We start from the raw sequence: 22,976 nt of genomic DNA on the forward strand, positions 1-22,976 counted from the left end.
GCGGCTCGGCCGGAACGCGGGACATCTGACGTCACGCGGGTGCGCGTAGCCGCAATGCGCACGTACGCCGACTCGCGAACCAATCGCCGCGCGAGCTTTCGCCGCTTACCGAAGTACCCGACAAGCTTCAGAAAACTGTCGCGTCCGAATCCGAGCCGGGGGATCCATCGGGCGCTGGGAAATAGAATACGGAGACAGAGAGAGAGAGGAAGCGCGGTGAAAACTGAAAAGAGAGAGTGTGTGGTGATGATGAGAGAGGAGAGAGAAACGAATTTCGATCCACAACAAAATAGTGAGCATTTCTGTTCTATTCGCATGCATACGTAAGGTTTTAGAATCGTTTTTTTATTTCGAGATGAATTATCATTATTATTCTCGCTGTGACTAGAGTTCGGGGTCTCGGCAAGCGCAGGTAAGGATCCTGTTCATTGCCTAGCCTACTAGACCGGCGGTTGCATAATTTGAAACCTTTAAAAAATATATCGGGAGCGTTGGAAAAACCGCGCCAACGTTCGAATCGCGTCCCGGCGCCACCATACCGACCTATCCCCACGCACTCAGACGCACGTGAACGCGCCGCTTTCGTCTCTTTATTGGCCCTTTGCGGAAGAAACGGTATTTCTGGTCAGAGGAAGCGGTTGCAACAGTCGCGTCGGCTACGGTCTGTGGCCGGCCAAAGCCAACTCGACCGTTTTAGATTTTTTTTACCACGTAACCGAACCTATTTTTCGAAAAACTAACGAAGGCTGCCGGGCAGGGGATATCACAATCTTATTGAAAGCGATACCGGCAGAGAGAAAAAAATCTGTAGGTTCCGGCCGATTTCGGTGAGCTCGGTGGCCCGTTCCGGAGCCCTGGAATGCTATGTGGAAGAATATTTATTTGGGTCGTTTTCGAATGGTCCGGTCGCGTGTTCCCAGCGAAAATCCAAGGACGATGGAAGTGAGAGGCCTGTTACATGTCTTAAGCTTTATATTTCGCACAGTTTCACTTCCTGCGCGAGGTGCTTCGAGAGTATGTTTCCCAGTAGGTTCCGACTGATTTCGGCGTGCTCGGAGATTCGTTCCAAAGACAAGGGCGCAACGTGAGAGAATATTTGGGCCGCTTTCCGCGCGAAAACCCAAAAAAGATCAAATAGAGAGGCCTGTTACTCGTGCGAAGTTTTACATTTCGCACGGCTTCACTTCCTCCGCAGAGGGGCTTCGAAAATATGCTTCCCAGAGACAGCTGCACGCGCCGTGTGGCCCTCGGGAGGTTTCCTACCGAGGGCGGGCTATTTTTGGACGCCTAGGGTGGTTTCGGTCGTTCGTGTTGCTGGATCGATCCGGCTGGGCGGCGGCAACAAATATGGCACCGAGCTTAATCATTTTTTGTGGTGTTTTCGCTGGCACGGAATCTGTAATTTTCTTTCTATTTGTTATTAACATTTTTTTGATGTATTGTCTCTTATTACTGACCACACTGGGGGGTTTTTGAAAGAGAATAAATGAAGAGTCTTCTATTCAAGTGCTACATCTTTTTAACTTTGTCTAACCAAAGTTAGTGAAGGAAGCGATCCTTTCAGTATCATAACGCAACTCAGAAAACGAAGAATGTTTTTTTTTTATAGTTTTTTGATCACGGCATTTGTATCCTGTGCTAATAAAACCGATAAGGTTAATCCTTTTTATTCTAATCTCACAAAATTAGCTAAGGGTGGAATGTTGAAATTTACAAAGACGCCGTATCAAATAATGACAATTGTAGCAATCGAATTAACACGTTCTCTCGAAATATGGAATATATAAATGTAAAGTCCCACACCACTTAAGGCACAAAAGACATTGTAATATTAAATATATAGTTGCATTTTTTTAGAAATACGAAATAATAATAATAATAAGATAAACGTAGCTTGAAAGAATCATTTAAATTCGCCAATTATTTGGACTTCAAAAATTTTAATTGTACTATTATAATATGCTGAGATAGTAAATTATACATTCAAAAGAGAGCCAATTTAAAAAACATTTTTTTTATTTTGTACATCAAAAACACCCGGCATCCGGTGGACAATTGCTTGCTAGGGAATTTGGCTGCTACTGGCTTGTGACGTCACTTAGATGCCGTTTAGGCGTCCGTTTCGAAGCTAACCACGCCCATTTCCTTCGCAGACGATGGAAAAGGACCACTACTGCCTCCGCTGGAACAACTACCAGAGCAACATGACCTCGGTGTTCCACCAGCTCCTAGAAACGGAGGCGTTCGTCGACGTCACCCTCGCCTGCGACACTTTGTCCCTCAAAGCGCACAAGGTAGGAAACTATAAAATATCGCATGAGAAAGCTTCCGGTGTTTGTCCCGCAGGTCGTGCTGTCCGCGTGCTCAGCCTACTTTCAAAAACTGCTGCTGGAGAACCCGTGCGAGCACCCGACCATCATAATGCCCCAGGACGTGGACTTCGGCGACCTCAGGTCCATCATCGACTTCGTCTACAAGGGCGAGATCGACGTCACCCGCGACGAACTGCAGGTGAGGCGTACTGAATGTTGCCGCGGCACATTTACTTCAAACGAACCATATCCGTGTTATCGATCGTTAAGGGAACGGCTTTTCTTGTCGGCCCGCGGGGCGGGCGGGGGTCGGGAGGGTTCCGAGGGGGCCCTCAACTCACCAGCCGGAACGACGTGGAACCACGCGTCCTCCCTCGGCCTTCTCCTCCCTCCCGGCCCCGCGCAACCCCCGCGCTCGTCGAAGGGGGAAAACAAATTGTACAGTGCCGTCAAAAGTTCGTAAATGGATCAGACGGTTCGAGTTGTTTGGACGCCGTTTTATTCACCGGAGTTTATTGTTATTTAAATGGTCTTCTTAGGCTTCGCAAGCAAGCTTTGGAGAATTTCTTTCGTCCACGTTTCCGTTTTCTCTGTATTTGCGTTGACTGTTGATATAGTAGCGTGAATTGCGAATGCAAATTTAAAAAGAAGTACACAGACATATATTTGCTTAACGGATTTCGGATGTTCGATGGTAAATTCCGTGATTATGAAAATTGAAATTTGGCGATTTTTAAAATTCGGTCGGTGGCAATTTGTTGACAGAAGTTACGTTATGTTTTTCATTATTTTACGTTTTCGAATATTCTGATAATAAAATTATTATTTATTAGGAATTATTTTTTATAAAAGTTCTGGATTCCTCCTGCTGATGGATCCCTCCGTCCGGCCCAAAAATCGTCGGTTATCAACTCTCTTGTTTATAGAGCCGTAAAACTAACGCAGCCCGAGTCATTGAATTAATTAACACCTTCTCTCTAATAATTTCCACATTAAAGATACTAAGCGTGCCATCGCAAAATACATTTCACCACAGCCTTCCAATAGCAATGCAACCGAAAACAATCCCACGCTTGCCGCTGTTGTCCTTCCTTATATTCCAAACATCACTGACCACATGTCAAAAGTTCTAAAGAAATATAACATCAGAACTATGGTAAATCTTGTGCAAAAATCTCTCAACATATTCCACCCGTGCATATACGGCAAATAATACATTGGAGAAACCGGACGAAAAATATGAACTAGACTCAAAGAACACGAAAGAGCCTTACGACTAAGACAAATAAACTCATCAGCTGTTGCCGAACACAATCACGAAACCGGCCATGAAATTTTATTCGATAAAATTAAAATTCTTGCATCTAATCAATTCTTCCCCCAACGAAAAATCCGAGAGTCTATAGAAATCTACAAACAACATCCAACAGTCATCCGAGACGATGTTTATGCCCCTTGTTTAGCTCCGTCACCGTCAAACAATATGAAAGCAGGTACAAGTGTAAAATGCGAGCCAGTTTCAGTCAAGCACTGAAGAAGCCAACAGGATGATTGGCAAAACGTTAGCTAGTTCGACTCAACAAAAATCGACGAAAGAGGAATCCAGAAGTTTTATAAAAAGTATGACAGTAGCCTGGAAGTTTCCTCGAAAAATTATTAGGAATTATGTTCCTTTACTCGAGAAATTTATATTGATGTGCCCATAGTGTTGTTTCCGAAACTGAAAATTAACCTTGCCACAGGGTGTCAAAATAATGTTTTTAATAACGTTCTTTCTAGTTTTGCTATTCTGGCACAATTATTGCTGATGTTGTCTCGTTTGTTTCTTGTGGTATAACAAGAGGATATGTTTAAAACTTTTTTAATGATTTTTAATTGTGACTTGTAAAATTTGTAAAAAAACCAAAACTTTCATCACATTTTCTTGAGGTCACGGGCAGCCTGGGCATACACTAGTGATAATTAAAATTTAGCGGCAAGCTAGAAAAAAAGTTGTTAACAAAAATTCATTCATTATTTGTATTTTTAATTTCTCGAGCAAAATCAACCTTGTATTGTCCCAAAATATCAATTTCTATTTTAATTATGCTGATTGTAACCTACAGAACCTGATACTTAACTTCAACTTTAAATTTAAAACATCTGAAAAAAAATCTACTACCCAATTTTTCAATTTTCCCTCGTATCTTACAAGCTACAGGTGCTATTCAAAATCTGTGTACAAAATGGGACAAGGGTCGGTTCAGTTTAATAGTTTTCATTTTGTTTGTTTTTAATAGCTATAGAACTTTTATGACACAAATGCCCGCCAATAGCCTAAAGCCATACGCGAACACCTTTAACTGCCACAACAAAAATTTATTAATACATCCTTACAAACACAAAAGCGTTGATATTTACTTAGGTATTAATTTATTTAACATTAATCTAATCAGGATTAAGAGTTCTAGTTATTTTGGTACGCATTAGAATTAACATTTTAACATCTCAATTAACATAATAATAATGATAAGTAAGTTTTGTAATTTTGATATATTCGATGAAAACGTTGAAAATTACCATAAAAAAATATTATTCGGTTGGTTAAAACACAGAGACCTCAATAAAATTGCTATTGTTGTGATGGGAATATCGGCATTTAATCAAGAGACGAGTAGGGTGAGGATTGTTGCCTAAATAGGAATGGTTGCCATATAAAATATTTCATAATTGTATCATAAATAGTTAAATTAAACAAACTTGACTCACTTTTCGAGATAATGCGCACCACCTCCGATACCTTCGAGGGTGTTTTGGAAATCTACAATAGATAATACTAAGCACAAATAAGAAAATATATACCCGCCTATAAAAGACACGTCTTCCATTTGTTGCAAAATTTCACATTATTGCTATGGCACTTTTCTGTCAAGAAATGAGCAAAAGTGTACGTAGTGCAAGAAGCACGTGAAATCGAGTCTAAGAACTCCCCCTACATTAGGCGTTTGTTCGTTGTAACGTCGTCACAGTAAAGAAAAGATATTTCTTTCAAACAATATCGCTATTGTTAAAAAAAAACTATTTTTGTGGGTAATGTTTAACGAAATATGCTTTTGAATATAGGGAACTATTATTTTGTGCATAGAATATCGGTAAAAATCCCCATCGATGTTCGGCACTGGCGACATGCCCCAAAATCACGTACAAATTAAACTAATGCCATCTGCCTTGATTATATATTTATCTTAAAACATCAAATTTTTTGTTTTTCCATTCGCTGAACGATTATTCCAAACGGACCATGCCGGGGGAGTTTAGTACCGCATTTCCCCGGCTCACGCAATCGTAGCGTGCCTCGGAAATTACAGCCCATGTTTTCTTTCTTTCGTTTCCGATGCTCAACGGTCGGCGCAATCCAATGTTGATCGCGTTGGCAGCGGCGTGCGTTCCAAACCCCTCCCATTCCTTCCGAAAATATCTCTTTGTCTTCCTCATAGACGACCAATTTTTCAGAACCTCCTTGCTATAGGTAGTTGTATTTTCTCACGCACAGAGAAAATTGTGTATATACATACATACATATAGATATCCTTATTTTTGATGAATAAACATTAGTTTATTGAAAAATGTATTTAAAGGAGTTAACATAAATGAGGGTGACAATGTGTTTATGCTACTTTTATTCGTTTAATTTAATATTTTAATTTTATTATGTTTTACATTGAGAATTTCTTTATATTGTGACCCCATATTTTTTTTTCAAAATTAATAAATTAAACAAAAAAAAAACTAAATATAATTTTCTTTCTTTTGAAATTTCTTTAGCATTTCGTTGTTCTCTGTCCTTTTTAAATTTTCCAAAAAATTGCTAGCGAAACTATTAATTTCATGCTAAATAATCTGTTACAAATCACAGTATCACAACCTCTTTTCCTGAAATTAGTTCATCAGTGAGTTTCGAAAAACTTTACAGTAACAGATCCTAAGAAAATAATTGAAAAAATATTGCCTTCCCATCGACTCGACTTCAGCGCCATCGCCAGCAATTGGACCAACTAATTTTCTGACATTAGGGGGCGGTAAATTTGAATGAAGACGGCTTTCTTAAAACTACAGGAAGAAGTAATAAAACTTCCGTTTTATATCAAAAATAAAAGCTATAAAACGCTACAAATGGAAAATAAAAATGCAGACAAAAAATAATATCATCAAATAGGAACTACAGGCCTACATAATACATAACTCACTATTGGATATGGCATAAAAATGTCTTTAAATGATGTGTTATGCTCTATGTACACTTGAATCATTATTCTTAGGATCACAAAAGCAAAATTAGATTTTTTTATAGTAGACCACGATCACTCTTAACAGACATGCGGAGACACAGAGACAAGTTATTGTTTGTGGAGAAGTCTTGCATATGTATTTTAATATGTTAAAAAATATAGCCAAACAAGATCTTTGGAAGACTGGTTGCTAATTTATTGGAGTATGGCTCATTTCCAAAACCAGTTACTAAAAGAAAATAATATAGTTAGCTGTCAAAACTTTTATTTTTCCTGTTGAGAGCATTCATGGCCTACTATTAAAAAAACAAATTTTGCCACGATGATAAATGCATGTGATACATCATTTAAAAACATATTTTATGCTCATCAAATAATAATCAAATTTAAAAATCTATGGTGTATCTCAAAAATATATGAAAATTTTCCGTTTTCCTTGCTGGCGAAATCCAAAAGACTTGTATTACAGTAGCCTGTGGAAGTTTCTTCGAAAAATCATCATATTCTTCTTAAAAAACAAACATGTAACCAACACACAGTAAAGCAAAAAATGATTGGAAACCAAATCCTAATTATGGGAAAAAAAAGTCCTAAAAGGACAAAATGTTATATCAATGTTCGTAATCGCTTTATGTTTTATATTCCTCATTTTCATTAAAATTATTTCGAATGTTCTGTTGATTGTTCGGTAGAGGGCCATCGTGCGTAGAAAGAAAAGTTCACTCTAGTTTTTCATATCCTATCGTAAATTAGGATTACATATTTAACTTTTAACTTAATTTTAATGATTTAATAAGATTTTTATTGCTATTTAATTTTTTAACTTTGGGCAACGAAGAACGTTATGCGTTTCGCAGATTATGGAACTAACATATTTTACGGGCGCCACCTGTCCTGAGGCGGACGAATTTAAAATCGTTTCGTCCGCTGCGCCATCTGTCGCAGAGCGAGCGAACTGTAGCCCAACGTTCGCAGGGACCTGCGTGGTCGCGCGTCTTCCGATCGATAGATGGCATCCGAAGGGTCGCGTCTCGTTTTGTATTTTTTTCTTTGGTCAACGAACGACAGTACAGTCGCCGGCGTTTTTAACCGTGTTTTTATCGTTATACGGGAAGAAAGAAAATTTTGTGAGTGAGAAGGTGCATTTTTAGTGTTTGACGGGCGATTTTGCATCGGTTCCGGTCGGGATCGAGTATTTTATCGATTTCCCGCACCGTTTGGGGGTAGTCGTGCGTTAAAGTTTCTCGAACAGGTTGAAGTTGTACACGTACTCGCATTTATGGACTTGATTAATCCTGGCGATAATTACAGTGAAATCAGGAGCAAGGGTTTAAAATAGTAAAACCCTGTGCCCTATGCTACAGGGTGTGTATATCCGAACTCCGAACGGGATTTATTTAATTTCATTTATTATAAAGCTTCGAGTAAAAATATATTTCTTTTTATATTATCTAAGACACGTTTCTAGATATTTTGTTTTCCAAAATGACTTGATGTTCTGAACAACATTCTTAATGAACCCAATTCGTTACTGTTATTATCCAAAATAAATGGAATGGAAGTATCAATAACTACCCTAAATTATGGTTTTTACCTTATAATTAAATAACGTTAATGAAACTGAAATATTTTTAAACTCTCCATTTTTTGTTATAAAATTCAGCAGAATAAAATTCTATTTCTACTCCCGTCTGGAAAATACCTAATTACACATCGATCTAGCGTGCGGGAAGAGTCACTTTACCAAGTCAGTTTCGTTTCTCACGGATCTGCGCCACTTCGGACATTTCCGGGATTTTACCGCAAGGGTTTGGGGGCAATCGAATGTGTTCGGAGATATTTCCCACCCCTTGAATTTTGATGTTTGTCAATTTTAAGGGACATGTCAGTGAATGTTGTTTTGCGAAAATGTAGCCAAAAACTAACGGTCGTAGAAAAAATATGGTATGCAACACGTTCGGTAAACTTTTTAACTCACTCGTCTATTAAAAACTCGCTCCGCTCGCGTCAAATAAACTAGTGAGTCAAATGCCGTTTTACCGCATTTGTTGCATAATATACTATTAATTATTGACACACAAGATGACGTAAAATTCATTGTGTAGCCATGTAGCGCCCTCTATATATTTGGACAAATTGATATCCGATATCATCAGTTAAATTCATCCAAAATCCATACCTTCTTACTTGGCAACTTTTGGACCAAGTTATGTTTGGCTCAAATAACTATTTTGGTCTTTGGTTTCTGCAATCCAGATATTTCCCCGTAACTTAAAACTGGAACCCTCTGGGACTATGAGAATACAGAACATCGATCCAAAATGAACGAATTTTAATAAATAAATCTCTAAAAAAATATTTTGTTTCACCCTTTGTAAAAAATGAGTTTCACATTTTCACATGCAGCTAGCAAAATTCTTCCATAACAATTTTGTCAAAAAGGTAAGGTGTTTATTTATTATTTTCTGTTGTTAAAGTTATAGAAAAATTATTACTAAAATTGCCATTGCGCCCATAAAGACTTTCGTTAAGAACATCAACGATTACATCATAACGATATATTTTTTTTAAATCCGAAAGCCATTTTGCATAGTATTTCCATTATTAATTTTTGAAGTCCTAAAAAAGCTTGTAATTATTTTATGAACGTCATTGTTCACTCACTGTTTGTCGACTTATAATAAGTCGCTGGTTTTCAAAATCACTTTTTTTTTTAATTTCTAATAATATGGTGTTTACAATTCTCATTTTCATATGCACCGCAGAGTTTCGTCCAACATTTCAGGTTACCAAAAACGTGTACTGTAAGCCATTGTGGTTTTGTTTACCTTTTATAAATATGACTTGTTACAATCTTACTAAATAGTAGTTTTCTATCGAATACAAAAAACACCCTTTTGTAGGCGTAAGGAAAATGTTCACGCGAACTTTCTCTTATTAAGTGTTTCATTCGCAACAACAGCCGTAACGAAATATTTTTGATGAAAAAACTCGTACGCTACTGTTTTTGTAGAAATAAAAATTATTTACTTAAGATTTACTTTAGAGCAAATTCGAATTTCTCTTGTTGGCTTAAAAAATAAACATCATTGCGTTGCTGGACGCCACTGGTGTTGATAATATTAATTTAATTTGGGCCCCTAAATGAGCCCTGCACTGACATTGTTAACACTATTAAATAAAATAGGCGTGAAGACAGTTAAAAAAATTGGATTTTTTAAAAAGTTTGTCGTCCTGTATGTGGAGTGCAAAGCGTCGCCAACCTTAATATGTACACATTTTTAGTTAAAAAAGCTCAAAGAATGCCCACCCAAGTTCGACCGCCTATTTTCAAAACACCCCGTATACACGCACCCAATTAGACGTGTGTAGGGGTGGGCGACGTCGAGCCTCTCTCTCCACTCTTTTCTCCTGCCGCTGCCTCTCGGGCGGCTCCGGCGATAAAAATCAATTGCCGCCGCCTGCTTGCTTACGTTCGCAGAAAAGCAACCGGCCGCCATACTTTCGCAGGACCGTTAGTACATATCGATGCTGTTTCGCTCTAAAAACGTCTGCAGAGTCGTTTTGAGGCCTCGACTCGAGCCTCCCCCGCGCCCCCCTGCCGGTTTCGATTGTCTTTTTTTTTGTCGCCGAGAATTAAAGCTCGAACCAAGGGCTTCGGTCACCATTTAAAACGGTAAAGCAGATCCCAGACCCTTGGCGGACTTGTCAATTACTCGGTTCTTTCGAAATTTCTATTTTGGATTTTTTATGTTTGCAAATATGATTCTGTAAGGCAACCATTTGGTCTTCGTCAATATACGAACTTCCAGGCAGGCTAGTTGATCATTTTGGCATGGGAAGGGTGGGGAAAGGCGGCCCCTCAACCAATTTTTTTTTCTTCTGATAATTATAAAACCTGGTTATTTTTACATGTTTAGCCCCTTGCGTATTAGCAGGAGTAAAATGGACTGCTTCAAAATTCTAAAAAAAATATTTTATATATTTTTTGTGGGGCACGACAACCAGAAGCTTCGCCAAAATTTGAGTAAATTTAGTTAGTCAGTCAAAAATAAATCGACTTGATGGTTAAAAGTCACAAAAAATAATAAAAATCTTTCGTGGGCCGCCTTGGCCCACCCTGCCCCTATACTGCTTATGTTATTTTAAAAAACGAGCTCAAAATTCGATATTTAAAAAAAATGGAACTGAATAGAGGCACATTTCATAATAGAAAATGACTCTTGTTGGATTACTTTATTTTCTGACATAATTATTCTAATTCTGTCAAAATCTAGTATTAAATGTCTTTCAAGCGAACTCGCTTCCAGAGCGCGTTTTGATAATTATTAATTATTAAGTGTAAAACAAGTAAAATAATTCCACGTTTAGTATCCGTCTCCCTCTCAATAAAATTGCACTGCCGGCACATTTCCAATTTAGAGCAATCACTCTAAGCTGATCTACTAAGATAAATTTATAGATAACAAGGGTGATTTATCTCGGTGGGGTCCCAGTGTTAAGACGCGTTGATGCTGTAATCGTGGTTCAATCCGCATGAAAATTTTCTACGTTAAAAACAAATTTAAAGCATCGCAAATGTGACACCGTGTCGGGTTTTTCCGCGCCGTCATCGGCATCTTCGTTTTCAGCGGGCGTTTATCTCGACGCCCGTTTTCGCGTTTGTTTCTTCCCGGTCGCAGCGCACTTGATGTGCGACAATAAAACAACTCCCCCCCTCTTCCCCCGTCTTTTTGCAATTTCTCTTTAACCGTACGCTTCGTGCCGGTGCAGTCTTGACCTACATCCGGGAAATCTGTTTATTTTTGACCCCTTTTTTATCGCCATCTTTCGCGCGCGCACCGGCGGAAAGTAAAAGCGGACACGTGGCAACACCGCGACTTGCTTCGTCGAAGACTTTAGCGCGGTCGACAGCCAATAATATTTTTATTACTTGGAACTTTTGAAGCCGAATTAAAAGACTTATTTTGGATAAAGGATGCGTGGGAGATGCAACACCATTTTTTTTTACTTTAAATTTGTTATTTTGGGCAAAAATGGCGTGATGCGGGCCGGGATCGAACCCGGCTGGGTCGGATTGTCTTTCTAAGAATTAGACATTAACATGCTTTTGCGATAGTATTTTAAACTGGCGTAAATCTCCGGCAACATCGGATTTAAAAAAAGCGGCCTGAATCGTCCGCGTCTTTTCGCTCCTGCCGCGTCCAGAAAACCGGGTGGGAAATGTCATTATCCTCGGGAACAAAAAGGACGAGAAAAACACTCGGCAGCGACACACGGCGTTAGGCGACGTTGCCAAGTCTTCATTCTCCTGTCCTAAAATGATGTTTTACTATACGGATTTTTTCTTATTAATTGCTCCACCAAAGTTGTCGAAAGTGTGTTCGACAACCATTTTAGATTTTTTATATTTTGGACATTCACAAACTTGATATTTGTTGCAACCATATTAAACAAAACTATAACATTTAGTAACATTTTTTCTTAAAAAACTACTTAAACTAATCTAAAACTGTGGTTAATTGAAGCTATTGTTTGGTTGATCCTTGTTGTTGTTGTAAGACTAGCTCTGAGATAAGCCAAAAATAACCTAAATTCACCTAACTAAACTTATGCTTGGGGTGGAATTCATAGTCGATACTGGAGGCTTCCTGGGCCAAGGAAGACATTAATTATTTGACCCTGAACTGCCCATTTTTAAGTTTTTAAGTCGTCCTCAAAGGGCCTATGAACACTTACCGTTATTTTTGGTCAGTTTGGTTGGATATTTTTTCTTAGTTTTACTTGTTGTATATGTTTGCGGAATGACCTTTTATTAATAACGATGGCCGATATTTTAAAAAATATGCTTTGACTGTTTTGGGTATTTGTAGCACATATGACCAAAAATGGAGTAAAGATGCCCGGGATCATTGACGGCTCAAATTTTTTTGTGTCAATTGACCGAAATAATTTCAAAAATACCATGAAATTTATATTTATTTATTTATATTGGGCGTTACTTCGCTGTCGCATCGTTCTGGGAACCAAATGGAGTCGATATTATTACTGGGATTCCTCGAAGAGGGTTATGGGCAAATTGGACAATCGCATAATAATTTATTTTAAAATACATATTATTTTTAAACAATGATAGATAAGACTCTACAATCTACAAGATTTTGTTTAAAACATTTTTTGACTAGTCCATTAAGAAGAGGTCAATTGGCCTGGTCCAGCATGTCATACCGTTATTAGCGAAGGTTTAATTTTTTGAAATATTTTTCATTTTAAAATTTAGCATAATATTTTTTAAAACTAAATGCATTGTTTTTTAACTAATTAAAAAATTCCGAATTTTCAGAAATAAAAAATGTAAGAGGACTTTCAAAATACTTTACTTACCCCGTGGCTCGGGAACGAGTGCGGGAAACATCTTTACGATATACAGGGTGTTAGTTGCATTACATCGGTAATAACTTTTTTTTTATCCTACCTGGATGATATGACATCATTTCAACATTTTCAGTATAGAAGTATTTTACTTTTGCATAAAATTTATATATTTTTTTATAAAACTAATAATACAACACACTGTATATTAAATCCGGCCTACAATTAACCAAAGACGCGCCCCAAACAATACTTCGGAAAAAGAAAAAAAAGTCCCCCGCAATTTCGGATCGCGGGACGTCAAGCCGGCACCCCCGCCGCCTCCGCCTTCCGTCGCCCCGTCCGCAAAAAGCCCCCAATTAAAAGCCGGCGCGCCGCCCGAAGTCTTCGTGTATTATAGCACAGCAGCTCCCTCTACGCGATCCGCGTAATGCGTGCGCCGCCGGAAAGAGACGAGGCGATCTATCACGGGGAGGCCTTCTCCGTGTGCAGCATCCCCCCTCGGAGGAAGAACGACTCTCGAGAGTTTAGTATAGGCCGTGCCGGCGCGAAGTACAACGCCGCACCCGGTGGTTGTGTGTGTGTGCGTGGTGCGTGTGCGTGTGTGTGCGCGCGCGAGACCGAGACGGCGGCGTACCGGTAAGTACCACCTGCGGGACGGGGGCCGGGGACGACCTTTCTTCGGGTTATCGAACGCCTCCTCGCCGCGTTGTCCTTGAAGCCCTCCGACCTGAATCCGTTTGATCTTCTCGCGAAAACCTCGCGGACGCCACCGCGCCGCGTACGTAAACTTTCGTCCTCGCGTTCTGTTTTGCTCCCGCCGTACGTCCGAGTCCTCTTTACGTACGTCCTTCGCGCGTATACCTCCCCCCCCCCCACTCAAATCCGTTCCGCACGCCCCCCTTTCACTTTTACTATATCGACTCGACAATATTTACTTAACATTTTTCGCGACACCCCGTATATAAAACGTCGAATATCACGGAGGCACCCCTAATCCTCCCCCCCGCCACAGTCGCCCTTCGACCGATAATCAGCGCGGCGCTCATCTCCCCGGAAAGTCAATTCCGTTTGCCGCCCCCCCCCAGAGGGAGTTGCGAGGGCGTGCGTCTCCTGCGCTCATCCCCCCCACCCCCCCAACAACTAGGATGAGACCCCCGGGCACACGCAACTTCACGACGCTACGGGGGAAAGTGATGCTGTACGTATACATATATCTACACGGTCGGCGCCAATCAATACCGGGGTTCAAGGACACACGCGGGACACGGTCGTCAGTCTTGGCGGCGGCGATGCCGCCGCCTCCGAGCACTGCCGCGTTCTATATAGATGGCGAATCGTTTCGGTTCTTTGACATTTGGCAACGTCGCATTTCACGAGAAAACGCAAAATTGTCATGGCTATAAGTATGCGTAATTCCCCTTTAGCTTATAATTACTCTGAAATCCGGCAACGTGGCAAGATGGCAACATTTTAAACGCTTACTTTAAAAAATTGCATTTTAAGTTGTATCCCATATCTTGATCGAAATTTGTATGCCTAGGTTCTATCCCAAAACCTGATTTAAGCTTTTCCAAAATGTGCTCTAAAATTATATCCCGGAACCATCGTCTAAAGTTGCAGAAGCTATCCTTAAAGTTGTATTCCAAATCGTAGTCTAAAGTTGTATCCTTAGGACTGACTCAAAGTTTTTCAGATTATCTTCTAAAATTACCCTGAGCCTAAGTTGTAACAAATTTTTGCAAATTGTCATCTAAAATTGTATCCCAGAAGCGATCTCTAAAATTGTATTTAAAAAAAAAATGTATCCCTATGCCTGATTCAAAATTTTACAAATTGTTTTCTAAAATTATATTCCAAAAGTTGTATCGCAAGCCTTAGCCTAAAATTGTACGCTTGTTTAAATTTTTGCAGAAGCTTGCTCCAAAGTTGTATCGAAACCTTGGTTTAAAGTTTTATCCCTAGGCCTGATTCAAAATTCTACAAGTTGTCTTCTAAAATTATATCCCAGAAGTTGTATCCCAAGCCTTAGCCTAAACTACCGAACGCTTGTTTAAAATTTTACAAAATTTTATCCCAGAAGCTTGCTTCAAATTTGTATCCCAAACCTTGGCCTAAACTTGTATCCCTAAGCCTGGTTCAAAATTTGGCAAATTAACCTCTAAACTTGTGTTAAGCCAAATTGCATCCGGATAGCCCGCCTAAAGTTGTATCCCAAAACATTGCCTTAAATTATACTCCAAAAAGCTCGTTTAAAATTTTATCCCAAGTTTTCCGCTTGCAGTCGCTTCTAAGGACCGCCGATCAGCTCAAAATCAAAGGACTGTGCGACTCCGACGAAAAAAGAACTGCTACCTCTACCGTGCCGCCTCTAGTTTCTAGCGAACTCTACAGGAAATCGTCTCCCACGCATCCGGAAGACAATAACAGAAAGTACAAGTACCGGTAGGCGGAGCGTTGCAGACGCGTCGGCGATGTCACCTATATTTCGTTTCCAGACGCTTAAATCGAAAAGGACGCGGGCCGCCTTACGACAATAAGAACAAACCCGGGCTGGAAAATGATATGCCCGTAGAGGGTCGCGGCCTCCCGCTACCCGAACAAGAAACACCGCTGAACATGAGTAGCCACGGTATGACGTTGTTCTCGCAGTTCGACGCGGAAGATTTCCCTCCGGAACCGCCGGCGCCGTCCGCCATCCCCGTCGGCCACCTGGACATGTCCGACCACTCGCCCACCATGCTGACGAACACCCCCATCCACCGTACCGACCTTTCGGACGCGACCACCAAGTATACGATGGAAATCAAAAAGGAAGCGGACGTCAAGTTCGAAACATTACGCTCCTTCGACCAGGACAGCCTCCTAGAGATGGACTCGCACATGAGCGGCGACCACTCCATCGGCAGCCACGAGGACCTGGACCTGCAGCACCACCACATGGACTACGGCGTCGGCATGAGACCCGGCATGTCCAACAGGCTCGGTATTTTTTTCTGCAGGGCGTAAAAACGGCGAAAGGAACTTTGGTTTCATAGGTATTGGAAACGCGGGCGACACTAAGGACAACGGCCACGGCGATAACGTCCACCAGATGACGCCCAGAAGTCATACGGGAGGCGGGCCCAAGACCTGGACCCAAGAGGATATGGACATGGCGCTGGACGCGTTGAAGAATCACAACATGAGTCTCACCAAGGCGTCCGCTACGTACGGCATCCCCTCCACGACGCTGTGGCAGCGCGCGCATCGTCTCGGCATCGACACGCCCAAGAAGGAGGGGCCGACCAAATCGTGGACGGAGGAAAACCTCAACAACGCGCTAGAAGCGTTGAGGACGGGCACGATATCCGCGAACAAGGCCAGCAAAGCCTACGGTAATTTCCGCCCTCCTTCAAAAATGTTCGGCGTTCCTCCATAGGTGTCGATTTCAAGGTATCCCGAGCAGTACCCTCTACAAAATAGCCCGGAGGGAGGGTATAAGGTTGGCGGCGCCGTTTAACGCGGCGCCGACCACCTGGACACCCGAAGATCTGGAGAAAGCTTTGGAGTCGATCAGGACGGGTCAGACGTCCGTGCAGAAGGCATCCACGGAGTTCGGGATACCGACGGGGACGCTGTACGGGCGGTGCAAACGCGAAGGGATCGAACTGTCGCGGTCGAACCCGACGCCGTGGTCCGAGGACGCGATGGGCGAAGCCCTGGAGGCAGTCAGGTAATTATATGGGCCCGCCTATAAATTTCGTGGTCTAGTTCTGGGTTACGGGTACCTTCAGGTTAGGTCACATGAGTATTAACCAGGCGGCGATCCACTACAACCTGCCCTATTCGTCGCTGTACGGCCGCTTCAAGAGGGGCATCAAGTACGACTCGGACAACATAGAGATAACGCAGGAGGCGCAGTCCCCGATGGACGTCCATTCTTTCGCGGGAATCGAGTTTAGCAACGGGCAACAGATCCAGTACCCGAGCCAGCCGAACAGCTGAGACCCCGCGCTCGACTTTGATTGCTTTTAGGGCCACCGGAGGCGTCAAAGTTTGACGGATATAGGGGGCGAAGCGTTTTGGCGCAAACGCTAGACTGCTCAGTGGGCGGGGCGCCGATTCGGAGGGCATAACCTCAAAAAATCCGCACCGCCGCGTTATACGTAAGGAGTGTTTTTTTTTCCTCGAATAGAACGTAATTATATATTATATGAAGAAAAAGTGCAATATATTGATACTATGAAACTACTTCAGTACATAATGTACAGAACCTCACCTCGGGAGACCACGCGCTGTCGGTGTCCCCCACTCTTGTATCGCAGTCTTAGAAACAAATATTTTACTGGAGGCAAAACTTTTTTATATTTTTTCGTAATATTGGGTGCGTCATATGCATTTTTATAGAATATTGTTCAGTCAAAAGATCACAGCATCATCAAAATAGCGACTTATTTCTTAATAAAAAAATTAGTGCCGTTTCCAGTTCGTGACTTTAAAGGTGGGTCGAGATAACGACATTGGTGGTCACCGGGTATTTTAGCTAATTCAGTATTTAAAATTGGTAAACCGTTACTGATCTCGGGATCGGCGGCGTGTTTTGCGGCAGAACCAATATGGGAACCGACGAGATTACGTAGAGATGGCCCCTCTTAAAATTTCGTCTGTCGCAAAAACGTGGCCACCACGACGGTATTCCTTATTTCGCTGTCGTTTTCGCTAAGTTGCGCGTGTACATAAACCGTCACTTTCGGTTTTTTTCCCGTCGTTGTTGACTACTCGCTAGAAATTTGTTATTTTTTTTCGTTGTATAATTTTGCCAGTCTGATATCTAGTTGAATAAGGACGCTGAGATATTTTTAAGAAATAAAAATACTTTTAATTTCGACCGCAATACTTTTATTGACATACATATATATTTATTATCACTCACGCCCTGAGGGCGGGTCTTTCCAGTTTCCCCTCCAGTTTCTCATTGGTTAGCGCGTAGCCGGTCCCGCCCTAAACACGAAAACGCACCCTAGGCCTCGGGCGAGAATAATCCTAACCTAATCTTACCCTTTGCATAACAATTATGTCTTTCTCTGCGATTTTTTTGTTGGTTAACGGGTGAATCCAGTCCTTTTTGATGATTTTCTCGACGCACTCGAGGGTAACGACGTCGCCGCTGCGAAAAAAAAAGTGGAGAGACCCCAAAAACGCGCCGACATTACTTACGTGGGTTTCAAGACCGCGCACGGAATAGAGTTGCTGAGGATATCGTGCGTAACCGCGCACATGTACCTGTTTTCCCTCGCGTGGATCGATTTCTTGTTATCCGGGTCGTTAACGGGTGTAAATTTGACGTCCATCAAGTCTTTCACCTTTAATGGTTTGCCGGATATGGGGCAGTAAATGGTGGAGTCCTGCAATGTCGAATTCATGACGTGCAGACTGATAAATGCTAAAACCCGTACCGGTTTTTCGAGTTTCGATTGGCCAGAGTGGGGCGTTTGAGATGGTACCCAAAAACTCGGCAAAACCTTATCCCTGCCTTCGGCCATGTTGGATATCGACGACGTGCTGGGTTCTAACGCGCCACAATTAACCTTGGACTTTTGAAAAATCTGCTCCTACCTTGTTTAAATCCATCGATTGGTTTGCTGACTATGTTGTTCTCGGATTTCAAGAACGACGCGACCTTTTTCTCCACCTCGCTCGCACGTTTCTGCGTGTTCTCATCCTCCTCCTTCCGCTTGAGCCTCTCATACTCTTTCAGTTTACGGCTATGTTCGTTTTTTTTGCTGATGATGTATTCGAGAATAACTTCCTTGTCGAAGAGGTATCCGTCCTTCCTGCAACGTGAGCTATCGTATGATGCAACCACAATCGATAAACGCTTACGTTATCACGGGTATTCTGCAAGGTTGCAGCGATAGCGAGCAACAATCGAAATTTTTGACCGAGTCTTTGCCCAATCGTTGCGCGTTCGTGCCGTAACCGGACGCCTGGGCGTCCTTTTTTTTCTCGTGGTACGTGTAGACCGCGCCCGCAGTGCAGTTTCTCGCGTGGCGCGTCATTTGCTCAATAAATACGTAAAAACAAATCGATTCGTTCGCAATATGTTATATTTGGTTTGTTTATGAGGTTAGGTTTACGAGCACAACAATAACAATTAACTTCGGTTGTCTGTGACTCGGTCCGCGACAACGCATATAACCTCGCTTGCGTTACGTCAGTCAACGCCAGGATCGCGAAGGATGAGGTGTAGGTTGCCTTTGTCCTTTGCGTTAAACATTCCTGGACAAACGGCAACGAAGGGGGGGTGAAGCGGCACCGCTCGGCGACGACACAAGTATAAATGATATTACGTGCGTACTTAAAGTAAGTCGATCCTTAACCTCTGGCCCGCTTGGAAGACAGGATGAGGCCCTCTTTCCACATTAATAAGGAGCTACTGCCCATGAAGGGTCACTACTTTTTGTTTAATGCAGGTGAGTTTTATGCAATCTGGATTTGCTACGCTCTGGGTCCTTTTCATTCACCTGGTTTTTTGAATTTCCTTGCCGAGTTCTGCCAAAAGATTGTTCGGTTCGGTATAAACTGGGACATCCTTGATTGCAATTGTGGAGTAATTAATCGGTTTTCCCAAGCTTCAGCTAAGGTCACATTCATATTAATGTAGACATCAGACGTTCCTCAATCAATCGTTGCTGTAATTCAGAATATTCGCTCGAATTCTTTACTGAATTTAATTTTTGTTTTACCGAACATTCTCGCATGGAGCCTTATCTGTTAATTGGCGCTTTAGTATATGATTATTTCTAATTTCGCGCCATGGTAAACAACAAGGTTAAACTAATGTGGCCTGTTAGATGTCACCAGTTAACCGTCGTTCTGTGAGTTGTCGAAAACTGACCGCTCTAATTTTGAGGTCATACCAATCGTTTGTGTAGGTACCGGTGCAATCGTTCCGTACCTATCCGTCTACGCCCGGTACCTGGGCTTTTCCAGCGTCATAGTGGGCGTCATCTACACATTCCTGCCGATATGCGGCATGATTGCCAAGCCGGTATTCGGCGCCATTGCTGATCGCTTCCACTGTCAAAAGAAGATCTTTGCCGGCGCTCAGCTCGTCGCGGCCGCTTCGTTTATCGCCATTTTCCTCGTTCCGAACGTGCCGCTGGACAGGCAGGTCCGGTACTCGTGTATCGACAGCGAAAGCGTGTTCAACAGCTTGCCTGACGTTACCATAGATGGCGACTTGTTCTACCAGATACAGAAGAAGGAGCTGTTGGCCAAATGTCAGGTAGGTATTTTTTTTTTCAACGTTGCTAGCCCTGATTGACGCGCGGGAAACGCCAATGTTAATTTTTTACGGTTCTGCGTTGTTTTTTTTACTAGTGTTTGCAATGAAACGCAATTTTCTAGAAAATAGCGTTTAACGTTGCAGCTGACCTGCCAAATGAATAGCTCGGATTGGGATATCGTTTGCAATGATTGGAAACTGTCTCAATATTGCGACAATTTTACTCGTACGGCGACGCTCACGATCGTCGCGAACGTGCCGTTGGATAAAAGCGAACTATTCGATGACGTAGCGATATTCAGGGCGCCCAACCTGACCCTAGACGATGCCGACGTCATACCCGTATGTCCGAGCGACGGCATTCGCAGCGTGTGCGACGTAGATTGCAACGACGACACCGTCAATCGAGTACTGACCAAGTCCGAAATCAGCGACGCGGACGTGTACTCTCGGTACCAATTTTGGTGTTTCCTTTTCTTTATGGTCTCCGCCTGGGTAAGTCAGGCGTTATGCGTCAGTATCTCGGACGCCATCTGCTTCGAAATGCTAGGTAAACTTTCGACAAGCGCGCTCGCGCCGCCTGCTAATACCGGTTTTCATTTTTTTTTTCTCAAAGGAAATAAACACTCCCGGTACGGCTATCAACGGCTATTCGGGTCCCTCGGCTGGGGCATCGTTTCGCTGTTGACCGGAATCCTCATTGACGTCACGAGCAGGAATAAGCCGTACACCGATTATCTCCTGGCGTTTTACTTGGCTGCCGGGTTCCTAATTTTAGATTTTGTCGTCTCCTGCGTCCTCAAGGTAAGGCGTCGCATTCACTATTCCATTCCATTACGTTCGTGGAGACAATAGAAATACATACTTCATTGCTTGGGAGATTTAAACTATTTCAGCTAGATTTTTATTCATCGGGAGGTTGTAGAACGACGGTACATTTGAACTATTCCTGTTCGGAGTTTCGAACTACTTCGATTCGTTGCAAAAATTTGCGTTCTCTAATTCGTCGGGAGGTCGTAAAATATGACTGTACGTTTTAAATTGCTACCTTTCCGACATTTGAACTACTCTTATTCGCTACAAAACTTTTGTTTTCGGGTGCGCCGACAGGTCGTAAAGCGTGGTGGTATATTTGCGGGGTCGTACGTTTGAACTATTTCGGTTTCGCTATTTGAACTACTCCGATTCGGTCGATTTAAACTCCTTCCTAAATTTTTCCCATAGTTAGGGAGTTTTCAAAATCGCGAAAAAAAAAACGAGTTTGCCTTGCAGTACGAGCAGACGAAACTGTCGACGAATATCCTGAAGGACGTCGGCAAACTCGTCCTGAACATAAGGGTGGACGTGTACTTCCTGTGGTGCGTGTCGGTCGGCATGTGTACCGGCATTATCTGGAACTTCCTGCTCTGGCTGGTAGAGGATCTGGCGAAGGCGCGGGGCCAGGGCAACGTGAAAACGTTGCAGGGCATCTTGATGAGCGTGCAGTGTTTGGGCGGCGAGTTGCCCTTTTTCTTCCTATCCGGCAAGATCCTGAAGAAGATCGGTCACGTGAACGCGATGTCGCTCGTGCTCGTCGTCATCGGACTCAGATTCATCGTCTACTCGGTCATTCCTGACCCGTGGTGGTTTATACCGGTTGAGTTCAGCAACGGCCTCACTTTCGGTTTGTTTTACGCATGCATGGCGTCGTACGCGAGCATAGTGGCCCCGCCCGGTACCGAAGCCACGGTTCAGGTGAGGTTCCGGCGTCGAGTCTTCTTCTTTTAGAGGTCGCGTTTCGCAGGGATTGGTCGGGGCGATATTTGAGGGAGTGGGAGTGTCGTTGGGCAGCCTCTGCGCGGGAATATCCATACGGACGTACTCGGTAGCGCTGACATTCCGGTACTTCGGGTTCGGCGCGTTGGCGGCGGGCCTCTGCCACGTTCTGGCTCAGTGCGTCTTGAAAACACGAGGTAACCAAACAGATACCGCATCTTCGGACACGCTCGAGTCGTCCCAATGACGTGTGAACATAGTTTTGCAAGAATAAACTTAGTTTTCGTTTTGCGCAACCTTTATTTTCCGTGACGTTTGTTTTTTATCCGAACAGCGGGCACGACGGCGTACTCGCTCCGGAAGAATTCGCTGCAGAAGGTCCGGGCCGAGGATCAGCAGGAGTTGACATCAGTCGAGCCTTTCCTACCGACTTAGCATTGATTTAAATTTAGATAAAAAAAAAGAGCGGAACGTCTGAAACGCAATAAACTTTACAACGACGGGATTACATTTAATCCTAGAATAAAAGAACGCAGTAAACTAATAAACCTACTCGTTTGCAAGGTCAATTACAAGTATTTTTTTCAAGGCGCGCTCTCTCGGAATGTTACCGAGAAGAAGAATCTATCCGTACTCGGTAATGGGGACGGCGTTAAACGTCATTCGTGCCGCGTTGCTTAACCTCAACAGAGCGTTCCACTTTTTTTTTTTAACTTGGTGATTTCAAGCCACAGGGTGTTTAGTTTAACGTAGCTCGTAGTATTTATTGTGTTACGAAAATTGGTGCTTAAATTTATTGTAACGGACGTGAAACGTCCGTTATATAGGTATTTTATATTTATAGCGTACTGTTACGCAATGTCCTAAGTTAGCATAGTCATTTTTGGGGGTATCATATTTTCCTTTTGGGCGTGTAAGTGATTTTGTAAGTTTAAATAAATCGTTTTATAAAATTCGTTTCTTTTTTTTGGGGAGCGGGAGCAGACCGCACTAAAAACA

General features: G+C 42.5%; 3 protein-coding genes across 5 annotated transcripts; 2 read left to right on the forward strand and 1 right to left on the reverse strand.

The window, feature by feature from the left end:
- The first annotated feature begins 115 nt into the window (after positions 1–115).
- LOC132707027 (protein tramtrack, beta isoform-like) lies at positions 116–17,817 on the forward strand. 3 transcript variants are annotated; one of them, XM_060678656.1, is made up of 8 exons: positions 116–292; positions 2,154–2,294; positions 2,347–2,511; positions 15,237–15,397; positions 15,451–15,938; positions 15,991–16,329; positions 16,388–16,667; positions 16,729–17,817. In XM_060678656.1, exons 2-8 carry the CDS (start codon positions 2,157–2,159, stop codon positions 16,937–16,939), a joined length of 1,782 nt encoding a protein of 593 aa, XP_060534639.1. In that variant the 5' UTR covers positions 116–292; positions 2,154–2,156; the 3' UTR covers positions 16,940–17,817. The 3 variants fall into 3 exon arrangements, with proteins under 3 accessions (XP_060534639.1, XP_060534641.1, XP_060534640.1); XM_060678658.1 differs by having other exon boundaries at positions 16,754–17,817; XM_060678657.1 differs by having other exon boundaries at positions 283–412.
- Position 17,818: 1 nt separating this feature from the next.
- On the reverse strand, positions 17,819–19,132 carry LOC132707036 (nitric oxide synthase-interacting protein homolog). The gene is made up of 6 exons (XM_060678675.1): positions 18,818–19,132; positions 18,551–18,768; positions 18,391–18,503; positions 18,152–18,339; positions 17,993–18,101; positions 17,819–17,935 (listed from the first exon to the last, which is right to left on the reverse strand). The coding sequence occupies exons 1-6, from the start codon at positions 18,991–18,993 to the stop codon at positions 17,864–17,866; spliced, it is 876 nt and encodes a 291-aa protein (XP_060534658.1). The 5' UTR covers positions 18,994–19,132; the 3' UTR covers positions 17,819–17,863.
- Positions 19,133–19,147: 15 nt separating this feature from the next.
- LOC132707028 (major facilitator superfamily domain-containing protein 6) lies at positions 19,148–22,911 on the forward strand. The gene is made up of 7 exons (XM_060678659.1): positions 19,148–19,407; positions 19,870–20,222; positions 20,367–20,772; positions 20,839–21,026; positions 21,495–21,956; positions 22,006–22,174; positions 22,312–22,911. Exons 1-7 carry the CDS (start codon positions 19,338–19,340, stop codon positions 22,410–22,412), a joined length of 1,749 nt encoding a protein of 582 aa, XP_060534642.1. The 5' UTR covers positions 19,148–19,337; the 3' UTR covers positions 22,413–22,911.
- The last annotated feature ends 65 nt before the right edge of the window (positions 22,912–22,976 follow it).

The sequence above is a fragment of the Cylas formicarius genome, unplaced genomic scaffold, assembly GCF_029955315.1.
Source record: "Cylas formicarius isolate icCylForm1 unplaced genomic scaffold, icCylForm1.1 PGA_scaffold_9__14_contigs__length_23061073, whole genome shotgun sequence".
In the NCBI taxonomy this organism is placed as follows: Eukaryota; Metazoa; Arthropoda; class Insecta; order Coleoptera; family Brentidae; genus Cylas; species Cylas formicarius.

Coding starts and splice junctions, on each gene's coding strand:
- LOC132707027 (XM_060678656.1), top strand. CDS start 2,157: ATGGAAAAGGACCACTACTGCCTCCGCTGGAACAACTACCAGAGCAAC. Junction 2,295..2,346: donor TGTCCCTCAAAGCGCACAAG/GTAGGAAACTAT, acceptor TTTGTCCCGCAG/GTCGTGCTGTCCGCGTGCTC. Junction 16,668..16,728: donor GAAGCCCTGGAGGCAGTCAG/GTAATTATATGG, acceptor GGGTACCTTCAG/GTTAGGTCACATGAGTATTA.
- LOC132707036 (XM_060678675.1), bottom strand. CDS start 18,993: ATGACGCGCCACGCGAGAAACTGCACTGCGGGCGCGGTCTACACGTAC. Junction 18,504..18,550: donor AATCGATGGATTTAAACAAG/GTAGGAGCAGAT, acceptor GTGGCGCGTTAG/AACCCAGCACGTCGTCGATA. Junction 18,102..18,151: donor TGCGCGGTCTTGAAACCCAC/GTAAGTAATGTC, acceptor TTTTTTTCGCAG/CGGCGACGTCGTTACCCTCG.
- LOC132707028 (XM_060678659.1), top strand. CDS start 19,338: ATGAGGCCCTCTTTCCACATTAATAAGGAGCTACTGCCCATGAAGGGT. Junction 20,773..20,838: donor CATCTGCTTCGAAATGCTAG/GTAAACTTTCGA, acceptor TTTTTCTCAAAG/GAAATAAACACTCCCGGTAC. Junction 22,175..22,311: donor GTGCGTCTTGAAAACACGAG/GTAACCAAACAG, acceptor TTATCCGAACAG/CGGGCACGACGGCGTACTCG.